Here is a 19,146-nt window from a genome sequence, read left to right on the forward strand (position 1 = left end):
GAATTCCAAAAAAAATGTAATGTCAAAACTGCAACGCAGTGCTCATTCTTATACACCGAAGTGAACATGGGCATCAACACAGCGGCTTGGCACAGCCTCACCTTCACTGGGACTTAAAAAGTGCTTTTACATTCGGGGATCTTTCAGAGTGCGTTGTACGTGCGTTGAGACCCAGTCGTCATGGGAAACACCTGATGCGTGTTTGAGTGCAATCAGCACGCACATATAAGGACGCTGTTTTCACAGAGACTTTGTGAGATATTCTGTCAGATATGTAGCAGTAGATGGGTTGAGGTGCAGGAACAGTGTTTATTAGCAGGCGTAATACAACCCCAATTCCAAAAAAGTTGGGACAAAGTACAAATTGTAAATAAAAACGGAATGCAATGATGTGGAAGTTTCAAAATTCCATATTTTATTCAGAATAGAACATAGATGACATATCAAATGTTTAAACTGAGAAAATGTATCATTTAAAGAGAAAAATTAGGTGATTTTAAATTTCATAACAACACATCTCAAAAAAGTTGGGACAAGGCCATGTTTACCACTGTGAGACATCCTCTTTTCTCTTTACAACAGTCTGTAAACGTCTGGGGACTGAGGAGACAAGTTGCTCAAGTTTAGGGATAGGAATGTTAACCCATTCTTGTCTAATGTAGGATTCTAGTTGCTCAACTGTCTTAGGTCTTTTTTGTCGTATCTTTCATTTTATGATGCGCTAAATGTTTTCTATGGGTGAAAGATCTGGACTGCAGGCTGGCCAGTTCAGTACCCGGACCCTTCTTCTATGCAGCCATGATGCTGTAATTGATGCAGTATGTGGTTTGGCATTGTCATGCTGGAAAATGCAAGGTCTTCCCTGAAAGAGACGTCGTCTGGATGGGAGCATATGTTGCTCTAGAACCTGGATATACCTTTCAGCATTGATGGTGTCTTTCCAGATGTGTAAGCTGCCCATGCCACACACACTAATGCAACCCCATATCATCAGAGATGCAGGCTTCTGAACTGAGTGCTGATAACAACTTGGGTCGTCCTTCTCCTCTTTAGTCCGAATGACAAGGCGTCCCTGATTTCCATAAAGAACTTCACATTTTGATTCGTCTGACCACAGAACAGTTTTCCACTTTTCCACAGTCCATTTTAAATGAGCCTGGGCCCAGAGAAGACATCTGCACTTCTGGATCATGTTTAGATACGGCTTCTTCTTTGAACTATAGAGTTTTAGCTGGCAACGGCGGATGGCACGGTGAATTGTGTTCACAGATAATGTTCTCTGGAAATATTCCTGAGCCCATTTTGTGATTTCCAGTACAGAAGCATGCCTGTATGTGATGCAGTGTCGTCTAAGGGCCTGAAGATCACGGGCACCCAGTATGGTTTTCCAGCCTTGACCCTTACGCACAGAGATTCTTCCAGATTCTCTGAATCTTTTGATGATATTATGCACTGTAGATGATGATATGTTCAAACTCTTTGCAATTTTACACTGTCGAACTCTTTTCTGATATTGCTCCACTATTTGTCGGTGCAGAATTAGGGGGATTGGTGATCCTCTTCCCATCTTTACTTCTGAGAGCCACTGCCACTCCAAGATGCTCTTTTTATACCCAGTCATGTTAATGACCTATTGCCAATTGACCTAATGAGTTGCAATTTGGTCCTCCAGCTGTTCCTTTTTTGTACCTTTAACTTTTCCAGCCTCTTATTGCCCCTGTCCCAACTTTTTTGAGATGTGTTGCTGTCACGAAATTTCAAATGAGCCAATATTTGGCATGAAATTTCAAAATGTCTCACTTTCAACATTTGATATGTTGTCTATGTTCTATTGTGAATACAATATCAGTTTTTGAGATTTGTAAATTATTGCATTTCGTTTTTATGTACAATTTGTACTTTGTCCCAACTTTTTTGAAATCAGGCTTGTATTTCCAAAAACAAAATACAAATGAAACTGAAAACAGAGTCATAAACATGACTAGAAACAAACTTGACAGTGATGATAATACTTCAAAAAGCCTCTGTGTCCTTATACGCACGTGCTGATTGCACACAAGTCAGCTTCAGGTGTTTCCCATAATGACTGGGTCCAAAGAGCGCACACAACGTGCTCCGAAGGATCCCTGAATGTAAATGCACTTTAAATCTCGGTGAAAGTTAGGCTTTGCAGAGCTGCTGTGTTGACGCTCATGTTCACTTCACTGGATAAGAATGAGCACTGCGCTACAGTTCTGATAAATATATTTTTGAATTCTTACCTTTGTGGAAATGAAGGGAGCACAACATAGGATTTCTGACCTCTCTGTTCAACATTGAGTCCCACTAAATGTTTTTTCCCTTCTATGTTTAGAAATCTCTCTATTTTTTCCCCTGATTAATTACTTTTGGTAAATTAAAAATAATCTGATTTATTTTTTTCGCGATGTGGTTTCCATCAAATCCTGCATTCTGATTGGCTGGCGAGTGGGTCCGTATCCTACGGTACGGTCCCTGGTTACGGACCTCTGGCAACTCGCTCGTTCACAACAACAACAAACATAGTAGCAATTTTTTGTCAACATTTATTTTCACATTTCTCAGGAGAATAGCATTAATTTTACATCATGGATAGTGATAATGACAGTCTTCACAGTGAACGTGAGTTTTACTACCCTGAAGAAGAAGAAATAAAAGAAAACATTTCAGGAGAAAGCTAAAAACCTGTAACTTACTAATGCCGAGCAAAAACATGACTGAATCCTGAATGACTCATTTTTGTATAAATAGGCGACTACATAGGCGGCAAAATGTAGTTTTTTTCCTGCCATTGAAGTGCACTTGTATACTGAGGAGGAAGCCATTTGCATTACAGCCATGAATGAGGATTCAAAATGGCGGCTCGGCTTGGTTTTCCCTTTCGGGCGCTCTCGTTTTCTGTTAGAATTTGGTAAAGAAAAAAATAAATATATTATTTACCAGCTTAGGGCGGCACGGTGGTGTAGTGGTTAGCGCTGTCACCTCACAGCAAGAAGATCCGGGTTCAAGCCCCGTGGCCGGCGAGGGCCTTTCTGTGCGGAGTTTGCATGTTCTCCCCGTGTCCACATGGGTTTCCTCCGGGTGCTCCGGTTTCCCCCACAGTCCAAAGACATGCAGGTTAGGTTAACTGGTGACTCTAAATTGACCGTAGGTGTGAATGTGAGTGTGAATGGTTGTCTGTGTCTATGTGTCAGCCCTGTGACGACCTGGCGACTTGTCCAGGGTGTACCCCGTCTTTCGCCCATAGTCAGCTGAGATAGGCTCCAGCTTGCCTGCGACCCTGTAGAAGGATAAAGCGGCTAGAGATAATGAGATGAGATGAGATTTACCAGCTTAAGGTCGGTCCACATGGTGAAATACCATGACCTCGGCCTTGAATCCTGACCTCGGCCCAGAGGGCCTTGGTCAGTACTTTCAAAACCTCGGTCACGGTATCTCACGATACAGACCTCCCAGCTGGTAAATAACATAATGTCTTTGTTTCATTCAGGACGATTTGCACATGCAGCAAAACCTTCCCATACTGATCCATACCAACTAACGCGGATGAATGAAGCACGACAAGCATGCCCCCTGTCATGGTGGCGTAGTTACCATTGCTGTAGGGTCACATGATGGTGCAGAGCCTCTCTTGCATGGAAAGCTCAAAATTCTCATCAAAATGACCTTTCATTTTCTGTCATTCCAGAAAATTCCAGTGAATTTTGTACCTGCATTTGATACCATTCTGAACTCCTCATAGCACATTTTTTCCACTTTGTCCCTCAGTTTAGACACAAATGCTGTTACATCTTCAAGAAAGACAAGAGGACTGAGCCTGATGGAGCACAGGTCTGCAGATCCAAGAGTGTCCGAGAGAGACGGGAAACTCTACAATCAAAACCAAAGGAGTTAAAATGGTGACCACGATTTATCTCATATACTGTATATACACAGTATATATATATATATATATATATATATATATATATATATATACACACACACAGTATGTATATGACCAGTCAAAAGTTTGTACACCCCTTCCCATTCATATGTTTTTTTTGTATTTTCTACATTGTAGAACAATACTGAAGACATCAAAACTATGAAATAACATCTGGAACACGTATGGGATTATGTGGTAAATTTAAAAAATTTTTTTTTAAAGTATCCAGCGTTTACCTTGACACTTTGCACACTATTGGCATTATCTTAACCAGCTTCATGGGGTAGTCACCTGGAATGCTTTCCAATTAAGAGGTGTGCCTCATCAAAAGTTAATTATTGGAATAGTTTATTGCCTTTTTAATGTGTTTGAGATCAAACAGTAAATAGTAAATAATAAAAATACAGCAAATAGCCCTATTTCACACCACAACTGTAGTAATCCATTTTATATCAAGAACTGCTCAACTAAGTAAAGAGAAACAACATCCATCATTACTTTAAGACAGGAAGTGACTTTTAATTAATAAAAATAAAGAAAACTTTAAATGAGAAGGTGTGTCCAAACCTCTTACTCGATAGAAGGTAGATAGAGTTTGAGACCAAAAGATGAATATGAAACAGTTGGTTAAAATTTCAGCTCTTTTTTTCCCCTGATATTTACATCTAGCTGTGTTAAACAACTTACAAAATGGACCCTTTTGGTTGAACCCACCCATTTTTCAAGTAAGCAAAAACATCAATATCAATACCAATTTTAGGTGATCATCAATAACGATTTGTGAGCCTGTTCTCGAAGCAGCCATGCAAACCCAAGCCATGATGCTACTTCTACCGTTCTTCACCAGTGAACTTGTATGTTTTGGATCATGAGCAGATCCTTTCTTTATCCACACTTTTGTCTTTTCATCACTTTGTTTAAAAGTTAATCTTGGTTGCAAAAATTTTGAGGCTTATCTCTGTATTTCTTTGGAAATTCCAATCTGGCCTTCTGATTCTTATGACTAATGAGTGGTTTGCACCTTGTGGTATGGCCTCTATATTTCTGCTCTCTCAGTCTTCTTCAAACAGTGGATTGTGATTCCTTCAGCCCTGCCCTGTGGATGTTGTTGGCAATGTCACTGACTTTTGTTTTTCTTATCTGTTCCATGTCTGGTATTTAGTACACCAGTGTTTTTGTTTTTTTTTTTCCCCAGAAGACCCCAAATTGCTGTACTAGCTCTGTCCAGTACTTGTGTTATGGCGCTCATTGATTTTCCTTCTTTTCTCAGTTTCAAAATGGCTTGCTTTTATCCCATAGCATTTGCATTTCTCTCTGGTCTTCATGTTGGTTTATCCTTTTGAGCAACAAATACAATCTTCACAGATGAAACCCAGGGATCAAACTAAGAGTAGACATTCAGAGCTATTAGCTGTTTAAACAATCTATTAACAGAACACCCCAGGGCAACAAGAATCACTTGGCAATCACGTTACGATATTTTGATCACTTGAAAAATGGGTGGGTTCAAACAAAAATGTCTAAGTTGTTTAACACATCTAGATGTAAACATCAGGAAATGAAAGCTGAAATTCTGATCTATCATGTAATATTCATATTTTGATATCAAACCCAAATGACATCAGTATGTAGTAAAAACAAAAGATTTAGCCTTGTTGTTCCAATACTTTTGAATATACTATGCAAGTACGGTAGTGCGGTGTGGTTAATGAATGTGGAATATTATGAACGATAGGGTGGTGTGATGTGTCCCAGCTTGAAGTGGAGTGACTGTTACCACCCCAAGAGTCAATTATTATCTCATCCGGCCGACAGGTGATGAGTTTATGCCATCATACGTTGTTCGTCGTCTGTCGTCCACATTTCACGAAAATTGTTTCTTCTCTCTCAATTCTTCACTGATTTTTATTCTTTTTGGCAGGAAGGTAGGGCTGCCCGGGGTGCATATAGCTTCTACCCAAATTTGCATAATTGGAATTAATAATGAAGATATCAGAATCAGAATTACTTTATGAATCCCCGGATGGAAATTCAAATTTGCAGCCAAGCCCCTGAATCAAAGAAGTAACATCTAAAAATAGAAGATAAAATCGTCTGAAAAAGGAATAAATAAAAATAAAATTAATTTAAATAAATTCAATAACTTAAGTAAAAGCAAAATGAAGTGATTTTATATACAATGATTCCTATATACATATATTGCCCCTGAGTTAAGGATACAGTATACATGGTAAGACAGTGTACCATAGTTATACAGTGGCATTGTACAGCTTGACTGCAGCAGGTAGGAATGATTTCCTGTGTCTCTCAGTTGTGCAGCGAGGAAGAATCAACCGTTTACTGAATGTACTCCTGTAGCTGATCAGCTCCTCATGTAGAGGGTGGGAAGGACAGTCTAAGATTGTTTTTATTTTGGACAGTGTCCTCTTCTCCAACACCACTATCAGAAAGTCCAGTTCCACGCCTACAACATGGCCGGCCTTCCTGATGATCTTATTGAGCCCGTTAGTGTCCTTCGCCTTCAAGCCGCTGCCCCAGCAGACAACAGTGTACAGGGTGGCGCTGGCCACCACAGACTCATAGAACATCCGCAGCATCCTTCAGCAGATGTTGAAGGACCTCAGCCGTCTCAGAAAATAGAGACGGCTCTGGCCCTTTTTGTATACGGTGTCCACATTTTTGGACCAGTCCAGTTTATTATCCAAGTACACCCCCAGGTACTTGTATTCCTCCACCACCTCAACTATAAAAATGAACGTCTTGCCCCGTATTAACTTTCTGTTCTTTATGATTCCTCTTCCCCCTCCATCCAACTATATATCTGAAATGCACTCTCTCATTTCACAATTCATCTGGGGAGGAAAGCGAGCCAAAATTAAACTTGCAACTTTACAAAGAAGCAAGCTCAATGGAAGCCTGGTGGTCCCAAATTTAAATTTCTCCTACTATGCCTTTCAACTTAAGACCACTGCAGGTATGGAGACACCAAGATTCTCAAGTCCCATGGCAGGCAATAGAAGCGGCATGTGTGAAACCACACCGGTTAGAGGACTTGCCCTATACTGGCACAGGCTGCAAAAACATCCAGCTACGTTATGGGAGCATCATAGTTAACTCTCTTAATGTTTGGAAAAAAACTGAAAAACTGATGGGTGTAACAAACATGTTTCATAAAACAACTCCACTCTGGAACAGCTATCATTTTCAGTCAGGTGGGAAGCCATTTGTGTTTTCCCCATGGGCCCACAAAGGAGTCTATATTTTTGGTGACTTATTTGATAATACTGCTCTGCGCTCATTTCTAGAAATAAAAACTAATTTTGATCTGTCAGGTACTTCATATTTCCTTTATCTAAGACTGAGATCTGCTATGAAGGCGTATGGGGAGCCCCGGAGTCAGCTGATTCCAGAACACCCCATGGAGAAATGGGTCGAACCAAAGCGGAGCTCTAGAGGGACCATAACAGTCATCTACAATGCTTTAATCTTTCATCATTCCAAAGGTCTAGCTGTTGAAAGGGTTTGGGAAAGGGACTTGAACACATCTGGTATAGAGCCATCATGGGAGGATATATGGGAAAACCTAAACAGTGCTTCCAAAAATCTTGCACACCAACTGATAGCTACACTTTAAGCTAATACACAGGGCTTATGCAACTCCCATGAAATGCTTTAAAATGAAATTACTACCAGACCCTAATTGCACTCACTGCCCAGGTCAGGCGCAAGGTACAACAATGCACATGTTCTGGGAGTGCATCCCAATCAGACACTTCTGGACTGAGATTTTTTCTATAATTTCATTACTACTTAACATTGACATACAATCCAACCCCTGTCTTTGTCTTCTTAATGATGATTCACATCTGTCCCTCACTCTCATTCAGCGCAGACTGCTCCTAGCAGGGCTCACAGCAGCAAAAAAAAACATATTAAGGCTTTGGTTCCAGCCTAATCTACCTCTGAAACAATACTGGCTAACTGCCTATCATTGACATTACCTCTCTTGAGTGCACAACTGCAAGCCTCAACAGTGCCAAGCCTAAAACTATTCAGGCTTGGTCAGATATTACTCTGTCCATCCAAGACCTCCTTAAGAGCCAACACCCTGGGTTAATTCTGACGTCTGATATTAGTTGACCCCCCCCCCCCCCCTTTTTGGGGGGGAATGTCATGTTTTGCATGTTTACATTATTTTAACTATGTGACTCCTCTCTGTTATCTGTCATGGTCATTATGAGTCTTTTGTTTTTTCTTTTTTTTGGCATGAGATGTATACTGTGTCGTACTGTTGTTTGTAGTTTGCGTTAAACTGTAAGTGTAAAATTATTTGCATTCTTTAATAAAAAAATGTTAATCACAAAAAAATATTCCTCCATCACGTCCACACTGACTCCTTGGATGTTAACAGGGTTCACCGGAGTCCTGATTCTCTTCAGATCGACCACCAGTTCTTTCGTCTTCGTCACGTTGAGCTGTAGGTGGTTCTTCCTGCTCCACGTGACAATGTTGTCCACCACCGTCCTGTACTCGCTCTCATCACCACCGGTAATACGTCCAACCACTGCAGAGTCATCAGAAAATTTCTGGAGGTGGCAGGTCTCCGTGCAGTAGTTGAAATCAGTGGTGTAGAGAGTGAAAAGGAAAGGAGAAAGGACAGTCCCTTGCAGAGCCCCAGTGTTGCTGATCACTCTGACACACAGCACTGCAAGCACACATACTGTGGTCTGTCAGTCAAATAATCTACAACCCAGGACACCAGTGGGGCATCCACCTGCATCGCTGTCAACTTCTCATCGCTGTCTATGGAGTAATTAAGCCCTAATGAGCAGTTTCCACACAAATCACTTCTTCTCTCTCAATCCTTCACTGATTTGGTTCTTTCTGGCATGAAGGTAGGGGTACCTAGGGTGCATATAACTTCTACCCAGATTTGCTTAATTACAATTATTAATGAAGTTATGGACTCATTAAGCCTTAATGAGCAGTTCAACAAAAATAGCTTCTTCTCGGTCAATTCCTCACCGCTTTGGGTTCTTTCTGGCAAATAGGTTGGTATTCCTAGGGTGGATACAGCTTCTATATATAGCTTGTATATTACTTGCAACATTTATTGTGCAAGGGGGCCCACTTTAGATCGTTCCTTCTGGACTAGACGGGGCCGGAGTGAGCTGCGCCGTCATTGACGGTCTCGTTTTAGTATAATAGCATGCTCTTACACAACAGCAATCTTCCAACCATGACAATATTTTATTGATTAAAAAATAGCAATTCGTTAGCCTGGCAAGCCAGACTAAATGTGAATATTTAGTCTGGTCTCGGTCGTAGACATTTCCGAAGGGTGTGGGTAGGAACAACCCGTTGTCTTTCAAACTGTCTCTGTGCGTCTAGGCCAACGCTCTGACCAATCAGCGCAACAGTGACTGTGACGTAGTCAGAGCGACAGAAAGCAGTGGGGGAGGGTAAACAAACAGCATGTGGAGATAGCCATAGCCGGTCGGCAAAACAGCGAAAACGTCCTTCTTGAAAAGGAATGAGCGGAGAGCCTCTTCCTGCTCATGTTTCAACGAAAACTCCAAGTCTAAAACTGATTCCAAAGCGGAGTCAAACGAGTGCTGTTCAATAGCTGTAGCCATCTTTCCTGTTGTGCTTTCTCCAGCGTCGCGCAGCTTTGTTGTCACTCCTGCAAAAGCCCGCCCAAAGAATCCAAACAAAAACCTTGTGTTGTGATTGGCGAGCACGATTTGATGCCCGGGGTGTGTTGTTGATATGGTCCGAGGCTAGACCCACTCGTAGGCAAAAATATTTTTGGCCGCTAGGCGGGTGGGTCTAGTTTACTAGGCTAGCAATTCATGATTCTCTTGAAGTTGATAAGAAAAAAAATGCACAAAAAATACTCTTGTTGAGGAACACTTACTGACTGTTACACAGTGCTGACACTGGAGACTCTGAACACTGATGTATCTGAATGATCAGATTCATATAAACCTGTAAAGTGTAGCTACGCTATTGTCCAAGCTGCTTTTATAGAAAAATAATCAACACCATTTAACCAATCAGATTGCAGAATTAAACAATGTTGCACTATAAATCTAGAGCTTATAATGTTTTGAATAGTAGTTTATTGAGAAACTTGACAAATGTGTGTGTTGTCAAATGGTGACGTTACCTGGAGGAAATGGACAGGATCTTCTGTGTGTGAAAGCTCCTCCAGCTCAGCGTCTCTCCTCCTCAGCTCTGCAATCTCCTGCTCCAGTTTCTTCAGGACTTCTTCAGCTCGACTCACTGCAGCTTTCTCCTGAGCTCTGATCAGCTCTGTCACCTCAGAGCGTCTTCTCACAATGGCTTTGATCAACTCAGTAAAGATCCTCTCACTTTCCTGCACTGCTCTTTGTGCAGAGCGCTGTTACGAGACACGAAGAAAAAGAGAGGAAGGAAATCTAATGCAGGTCATCTTCTCAGAAAGAAATACCAGAAACACCAGTTTTAGTAGTAAACTAAATGTGAAACAAGAATTACAGAATTAAACCTGTAATTTGGAACATATTAATCATTACTGTTATAACTGAATAGTCTTTGTGAGAAATAATTTGACTTCTTGGTATGAATAAGAATGATTTTTAAAATGGTCGTGATTTCTAACTTTGCAGAAAATAATTAACTGATAGATTCTGATTGAAGGAGAATCCTGACTGATCTGAAAACAAGGTTTTCCTAAATCTAAACTCACCTCATAAATCTTCACAGCTTCTCTTAGCTCCTGATGCTCCTTCTGTCTGTCCAGGAGTCTCTGTTGGCAGTTTCTCTGTGTCTTCAACAGCTGCTTCTAGATGTATATGTATATAAAAAATGGATATAGGACAAAACAGGATAGTCACTACCTGCACTTCTGTCTGTGACCACAAGAGGTCAACCTTGCCAGAGTTCTGAACTCCTTGCACACCAATACATTACATCACCAGCATTTAGCAGACACTCTTTTCCAGAGCAAAATCTGCTTCTCCATGGCTTCCATCACACCAGTTTGCAATTCACTTAATTTAGTTTCTCTGCTTCAACTAACTTTTAAAAAGTCAAAAGTAAAAGTCCTTCCTGTTCCAGGACCTGATCTTCCCAGGCAGTCTCCCATCCCAGTACGAACAAGGCCCTGAAGGCAGCACTGATCTCCGCTTCTATAGACCTCGGCCTCTCACCTATACAGCTAGGGTTACAGTGGGGGGCTAGTCCTCTGGTAACCGTGAGAGTTTGACTCCCCACTTGCATCTGCATTGCAGCATGACTCACCAGATGGCAGCAGGTACCATTTTTATGATGGTCTTTGGTATGACCCAACCATAAGTAGAACTCGCAATCTGTCAGTCAAGAGGCGGACACGCTAACCACTAGGCCAGCGTGCGGTCAAACTAACTTTTAGATAGCACTATTTATGGAGTCTTCCCACTATTGCCACATAAATCCTCGAAGGTTTGCAGTTTCAGCAATCTCTTGCACCATCCACAGTGTGGAAACGAGCGATACTGCAGGTCTTTCATACCTGTGTCTGTAATCTTTTATATCTACCGCTCTCAACAGACTGTCACATCAAGATTTTGACCAATTCATCCACCCACTGTGCCTTTGTCCAGTATTAGGACTTATTACAGGCTACAGCCACTGGTAGACTGGTTTACTACACTAACCCTACGTCTCACCATCATCCTTTGGCATCTCAGGCTGGGTTGTTTTTGCACAACAGATCACCATGGAGCACGGTCCCGCATGACTAGCTTCAAATCCTCTATTTCAATCCTTGTCATGTCAAGTTTATTTGTATAGTGCTTTTAACAATAAACATTGTCGCAAAGCAGCTTTACAGAATTTGAATGACTTAAAATATGAGCCAATTTTATCCCTAATCTATCCCCAATTAGCACGCCTGTGGCGACGGTGGCAAGGAAAAACTCCTTCAGATGACATGAGGAAGAAACCTCGAGAGGAACCAGACTCAAAAGGGAACCCATCCTCATTTGGGCAACAACAGACAACATGACTATAACATTAACAGTCCTAACATAAAGTCAGCTTCGTTGATGCTATAAACCCCCCACCGACAGAAACCCGAGCGCAAAACTGTTCATGACAACCGCAGTCCATATGGGGCCGCCCTCCGCCTCTCCTGCGATGAGACTCCAACCAGACACAGGGCACCAGGATGGATCAGGCAGGTCTGAGGAGCAGAAGAGGTCAGCATCTCGATCCCAGGACCGACATGTAACTCAGAGGGACAGATTTGGGGGGCGGGAACCCCCACAAGTTATTAGGTATGCCCAATGTCACCTGAATAAGTAGGAACAGTATACATATTGCACAGAGTACAAGCAGGGACTCCAGCAACTAACTATGACAGCATAACTAAAAGGGGAGAGCCAGAAGGTAACACAGGCATGAGGGAGCCCTGGGACATAAAGCAGCAGCCACTACACCATCAACAAACTCGAGTGAGCAAGTGAGTGGGGGACTGACAGCATCCATACATCCCAGTTTACCAAAACACTCTATGTCTGAGAACCCTCCAGATCTACACCTTTACCTCATAAACACCATTAAAAAAAGGCTTGATTAAACAGATAGTTTTCAGCCTAGACTTAAACACTGAGACTGTGTCTAATTCCTGAACACTACTTGGAAGGCTGTTCCATAACTGTGGGGCTTTGTAAGAAAAGCCCCACAGTTCCCTGTGTCCCTTGATGTCAACTGAGGGAGCATTGTCTTTCGACAGCAAATGGGGAGGTTTTGGGTCCATAACAGTAGTGATGATATGACATTGTTCTCTGGCCTCGAGCAGTGTCCAGCTAAATGAAAGCACCTGCTCCTGAGCTTCTCTGAAATCAGTGGTAGCTTTCTGTATATTCTTTTCCATGTCATGTGCTCAGACCAGTGAATGTTCTGCACTCTGCAAAGAAGATTTGCGTATGTTCCATCCAATCGTTTCTGATCTTTATGTGTTAGAGTCCAGGTTTCTGAACCATAGAGTATAACTGGCTCTTCTAGGTACTGGAACAAGTAGATTTTAGAATCAGTTTGCAGGTTTGAATGCCAGACTTTTCCAAGCCTGTTCGAAGCTGCCCAAGCTAGTGCCGTTCGCGCTTTGAAGTCCTTTTTCGAGTCAGTGATCCAGAATCCTAGGTATTTGAAATCCTCTACTTGTTAGATGTTTGCACCAGAGAGGGATTTCAGGTCTTTGGGATTCTGGCCAGCATTGATGTACTCCATCTTGCTTGCATTGCAATGTAATCCAATCAAAGCAGCTGCTTTTTCAAGGGACTGGAGCAAGGCCTCTGTATCTTCAACTAATTCTGAGACCAGTGCTAGGTTGTCTGCGAAATCGAGGTCGGTGAGACGTTGCGCTGGATGTCTTCGGCTACATCTAAGTTGGATCTTCAGACCTCAGTTATTTAGACTGTCAAGTGACAGGTGCAGGATGAAGTTGAGCACAAGGATAAAAATAAAAGGAGCGAGCATAAATGGAGATCCAAGCAGTACTGTTAGCTTTGTACTTTGTGTATGTGAGCATAACCTGGTACTGTATATTGCATGAGCTTTTTGGTTTACACTTTTGCTGATATAACAGTTTTCTGTATATCTTTTATTTATATCAATGCACAAAGCCAATCCTCTGATATATTGCACTAGTATCATGCTGCTACACAGTTTCTACACGTACTGTCCCATTTCGATTTGTATACTTGTACTGCCAGTGCTATTGTCAATGTTCAACATTCTCACTATATGTGTGTGTCATTTCCTGCCTTAAGGGGTTAATAATATGAGCCTTTCCTTGTCATTCACTTTCCCTCCTTTCTGTTCCCTTCCCTGAATAACTGGAGACTTGAAGTGTCCACTACTAATAAGTAATAAGTGTAATAAGTGTACCTACTTATTCAGGTGACATTGGGCATACCTAACAACCTGTGTTTTCTCCCCCCCCCCCCAATCTGTCCCTCTGAGTTACATGTCAATCCTGAGATCGAGATGCTGACCTCTTCTGCTCCTCGGACCTGCCTGATCCATCCTGATGCCTTATATCTGGTTGGAGTCTCATCACATCGCTCCTGTAGAGGATGGCCCCATATGGACAGTTGAAAGTCACACTTGGAAGACACTCTGGACACTTACAGTCATGCTTTTATGGCTGAGGACTACAGTTAACCTGCTAACTTTAGGACTGCAGTTGTCATGAACAGTTTTGCACTCAAGTTTCCATGAAGGAAGAGTTATAACATCAACAAACCTAACTTCATGTTAAAACTGTTAATGTTATAATCATGTCTGTTGTTTTCCAGGTGAGGATGGGTTCCTTTTTGGGTCCGGTTCCTCTCGAGGTTTCTTCCTCATGTCATCTGAGGGAGTTTTCCTTGTCACCGTTGCCACAGGCTTGCTCATTGGGGATAGATTAGGGATAAAATTGGCTCATGCCTTGGGTCATTCAGATTCTGTAAAGCTGCTTTGGGACAATGTCGATTGTTAAAAGCACTATACAAACAAACTTGACTTGACACTAGAGGGCGCTAGTTTGTGCAGCATTTAAAACCTTTTAGATGATACCACTGTGTCTGAAAAATAAATTGTGTGTATTATATTTTTATCATCACCTTCACACAAACCTTTAGGATGCTATTCTGTGCAGCCAAGTTGTGTTGTGTTTATACAGTACTGTGCAAAAGTCTTAGGCACACTATTTTTTTTCACACAAACTTTGTTATAGATTTCTATTTTAAGACTTCTACATTACTGAGTTGATACAAAAACATTTTAGAGTTCCGAATGTTCAGTTCGTTTTCCAGCACAAAATTAAATGTTACAGAAAAAAAGTTTGTATCTGAGCAACATATTCCACAAACCCGCAAGCTGGCCTAGTGGTTAGTGTGTCTGCTTCTTGACCGGGAAATCATGAGTTCTACTCATGGTTGCGTCATACCAAAGCACATCATAAAAATGGTACTTTCTGGCAAGGCATGCTAAAAGACAGATGCAAGTAGGGAAGTTGAACTGTTGTCCTCTGGTTACCACTAGCCCCCCACCATAACCCTAGCTGTATAGGTGAGAGGCCAAGGTCTAAGGAAACTGAGATTGGTGCCGCACCCATGTGCCTCAAAGAGCTGGTTAGTACTGGGACAGGAGACTGCCTGGGAAGACCAGGCATTTTTGGTCTACAGCATTTCTTTACCTAAGACTTTTGCACAGCTGTATGTAATTCACATAATCAAAATCTACAAACTTCAAACTGTCATGGTTTCCAGAGGACTAGTCCCCCACCATAACCCTAGCTGTATAGGTGAGCGGCCGAGGGCTATAGAAATGGAGATTGGTGCCGCACCCATGCGCCTCAAAGAGCTGGTTAGTACTGGGACAGGAGAGTGCCTGGGAAGACCAGGCATTTTTGGTCTACAGGGCATTTTTGGTCTACAGCATTTCTTTACATGTACCTAAGACTTTTGCACAGAACTGTATGTCATTCATGTAATTAAAATCTACAACAGTGTGATTCAACTGGACAGGAAGTGTGGGCCTTTGAGATTGAATATCTTTGTATTTGATTAAATTATAGACTATGCACCAAAACGGGACCCATGCTTGAAGCAATCCTTAAACAAGCCTCAAAATTGCGACTGATGATTTCATTACCACCAGGAAAACCACCAGTATTAATATGGAGCTTCATTGGAAAGGACCCTACCTTCTTCATATACACACTGACACTCAAATTCCCAGCAGAACATCACTATTAATTTGCATTACGAAACTGTGTATGACTTAATTCTGGTTTACTGTTAAATGAAGAGGGGCCGCAGAGTGGTATAGTAGTTAGCACTACCGCCTCACAGCAAGAAGGTTCTGGGTTTGAGCCCCGTGGCTGGCGAGGGCCTTTCTGTGTGGAGTTTGCATGTTCTCCCCGTGTCCGCGTGGGTTTCCTCCGGGTGCTCCGGTTTCCCCCACAGTCCAAAGACATGCAGGTTAGGTTAACTGGTGACTCTAAATTGACCGTAGGTGTGAATGTGAGTGTGAATGGTTGTCTGTGTCTATGTGTCAGCCCTGTGATGACCTGGCGACTTGTCCAGGGTGTACCCCGCCTTTCGCCCGTAGTCAGCTGGGATAGGCTCCAGCTTGCCTGCGACCCTGTAGAACAGGATAAAGCGGCTAGAGATAATGAGATGAGATGAGAAAGAAAGGCATTATATCTTGTATTTGCATTTTCTGAAAGTTAGAACTATAACACTGCACTATAACACTTCACTTTGTGTCATTCCACATAAACACCTTTTACCCTGATAACTTTATTGATTTGACGAGATGGTTCTGAGATAACATAATAGATATCACATCAAGCCCAACTTATCTTTCTGTCCAAATTTTATCCTACAATTTAATTTCACATTATGTGTATAATGCAGCATATATGGGTGTATATAGCATTATATTATATGCTCATAAACCCTACTGTATGTTTGTCGCTTGAACATTCAGATCAGGTCCTTCAACATTCCTACCTTGATACTAACCAATACTTCACATAAACAGCTCTAAAGGGTTGGTTAATTGTTGTTGTTTTACCTGTTTCTCAGCTCGTCCTGCTGCGGCTGATACCATATCATGTCCTTTATGTTTATCTAACATACACAACATGCAGATATACTGCTGATCAGTGTGACAGTAAACCTCCAGCAGTTTGTCATGCTGAGAGCAGATCTGCTCCTGGAGTCGTCTGGAGGCGTCGATCAGCTTGTGCTTCTTAAAGGCAGAAGATTCATAGTGAGGCTGGAGGTGAGTTTCACAGAAAGAAGCCAGACACACCAGACACGACTTGATGGCTTTGTATTTTCTCCCAGTGCAGGAATCACACTCCACATCTTCAGATCCAGCTGCACAGTGAGCAGGACGTGTAGATTGGAGTCCTGTCTTGAGTTTCTCCATAACTAAAGCCAGAACAGCACTTGTACTCACAGCAGGTCTTGGAGTGAAGGTTTCTTTACATTGAGGACAGCTATAGACTCCATTCTGATCCTCCTGATCCCAGCAGTCATTAATACACACCATACAGAAAGTGTGTCCACAGAGAAGAGTCACTGGATCCTTGATTAGGTCCAGACAGATTGGACAGCTGAACTGATTCGTCTCTGCCATTTTACTTTGCTCAGGTAAACAGAAAAAGAAAAGGCAAGAGATATAAAAGCGAGGATATGATGTCAGTAAAAACGAAGAGGGAAAAGGTCTTCAGACAGTGAACTCAGTTTCACACACACCGAGGGAAAGGATCCATTTAAGTTTCATTTCTGTTGAAGTTAAGAGGAGTGTCTGAGAAGGAAAAGGAGAGGAAGAGGGAGGGCAGGAGGAAATGGGAGAGGCGTGTCCCAACCAGAATAAAAGTGAGCACTAATATCCACTGTGTATCTGCTCGGCCTCATAAGAGCACACACATGCTGTAACTCATTCATTACCTGCATCTATTAAAGAACTGAATATCTTACCAGATAGTGAGTGGTCAGGTTAGTTCAGTCGGGTCGAGTGGGGACAGATATAACACTTTTTGCCACCTTTTTTTTTTTTTGTCTTGTCTTATAGGTAAACTCCAACTATATGACACATGATAAGTTAAGTTCTGATAATAAACAAACACCAGTTTGACGATTATATCAGCGGTCACTCGAGTCACACTGCAGCTCATGAAGGTCAGATGTAATCCAAACCTACATGTATGATTTAATACACAAGGCCACTGAAACCTGAGTGCCATAAATAAGTTGTTGGATTGCCTTATTGCAGTGGTTCTCAAACTTTTTTCACCAAGTACCACCTCAGAAAATACTTGGCTCTCCAAGTACCACCATAATGACCAACATTAAAATACAGTAGCATAGTAGGCCTAAGTATTCATTAAAAACAAGGCGGAGGTTTTATTTAACAAGTATATTTAATATTGTTGGCCACTGTAACATTACACACAGTACTTTGAACAGTAACACTGTGTTTAAATATAGGAAAATAAAACACTGTACTTAAATAATGAATCAAATAAATTGGCCAAATCTGCAACATCTGTAGTCTCATCAAGCTGTATGGTAAAATATCTACTGTTCTTAATGCGCTCAATCAGTGTCTTTTTAACATCGTCAGCCATGTCGTTTATCCTCCTTGACACGGTGTCATTTGAAAGCGGCACCAAGTTTAACTCTCTGGCAGCTTTCTCTCCACACATGATACGTGTCATCTCTCTGGCTAATGGTAAACACAGCAGTTCCCCGATTGTGTGTGGCTTACTGGCTCTGGCGATCAGGAGGCTGGTATGATATGAAGCTTCCTGTGCTTTGGCTACGGGTGTACCATAGGACAGAATGGTAGACTTGGACTGCTTCAGTTCATCACGTTTTCGTAAAAAAAAAATCCATTGGTTTGTCCTTTAGTGCTGTGTGTTTGGTTGTAAGATGCCGTTTGAGATGCGACGGTTTCATGGACTCATTGCTCAGAACGTCGCCGCATACAACACACTGCGGCCTGGGCAGCTCCTCTGTCCCGCTCCAAATGAATCCCAGTTTTATGTATTTTTCGTCATACTTCCTCCTCACTGGTTTCTGCTGTTTGCTAGCAGTTCTGGGGCTGGTTTTGCCACTGTCGTTAGCATCTGCGCTCGGCTCACACACGTCCTCTTCAGTTCTCCCTCTCTCCTGATCCACGCTCCCATTCGCGGATTTAAGCCCCGACAGTAATTTTGTCGTACTCGTCATAATTAGCAAAGCCACCTCCACCTTTTCCCATCACAGCCTAGTCTACCAATGGCGGATAACCGTCTGTCAGCGGAACCGGCGGGAATGTGTACGTACACTACCTATGGCTACCCAGAAGCACTTGCAAACTTTTTAAAATTATTAACTTAATTTGTATTTCCTTTCATTTTCTTGTCATCGGTTGATAAGATATTTTCATCCATTCAGATATTATGGATAGTATTTCACGTTTTATTTTATTTTTTTTAATTTTATTTATATTTAATTAAATGATTCTTTGGCGTACCACTAGAATGGAGCCCGCGTACCACTAGTGGTACACATACCACAGTTTGAGAATCACTGCCTTATTGCATTTCACATAATATTTTCACGATTCCATTTTACACCAAAAGTCATTTTTATGCTTCCTTGCACTAAATCTCATGTGCAGATATTTGT

At 41.9% G+C, this 19,146-nt stretch overlaps 1 protein-coding gene across 2 annotated transcripts in view; it reads right to left on the reverse strand.

The window, feature by feature from the left end:
- Window positions 1-17,286, reverse strand: part of LOC132876766 (tripartite motif-containing protein 16-like) — a 30,026-nt gene extending 12,740 nt beyond the window's left edge. Inside the window, exons 1-4 of one of the 2 annotated variants that reach the window (XM_060913552.1) lie at window positions 16,538-17,286; window positions 10,677-10,769; window positions 10,116-10,349; window positions 3,729-3,888 (exon numbers count right to left, since the gene is read on the reverse strand). In XM_060913552.1, the coding sequence (XP_060769535.1) occupies window positions 3,729-3,888; window positions 10,116-10,349; window positions 10,677-10,769; window positions 16,538-17,107 (1,057 nt within the window). In that variant the 5' untranslated portion in view covers window positions 17,108-17,286. Of the gene's footprint in view, window positions 1-3,728; window positions 3,889-10,115; window positions 10,350-10,676; window positions 10,773-16,537 lie in introns of both variants that reach the window. The other variant, XM_060913544.1, reaches the window with a different exon arrangement.
- Window positions 17,287-19,146: the final 1,860 nt, after the last annotated feature.

Source organism: Neoarius graeffei, chromosome 1 (assembly GCF_027579695.1).
Source record: "Neoarius graeffei isolate fNeoGra1 chromosome 1, fNeoGra1.pri, whole genome shotgun sequence".
NCBI lineage: Eukaryota > Metazoa > Chordata > Actinopteri > Siluriformes > Ariidae > Neoarius > Neoarius graeffei.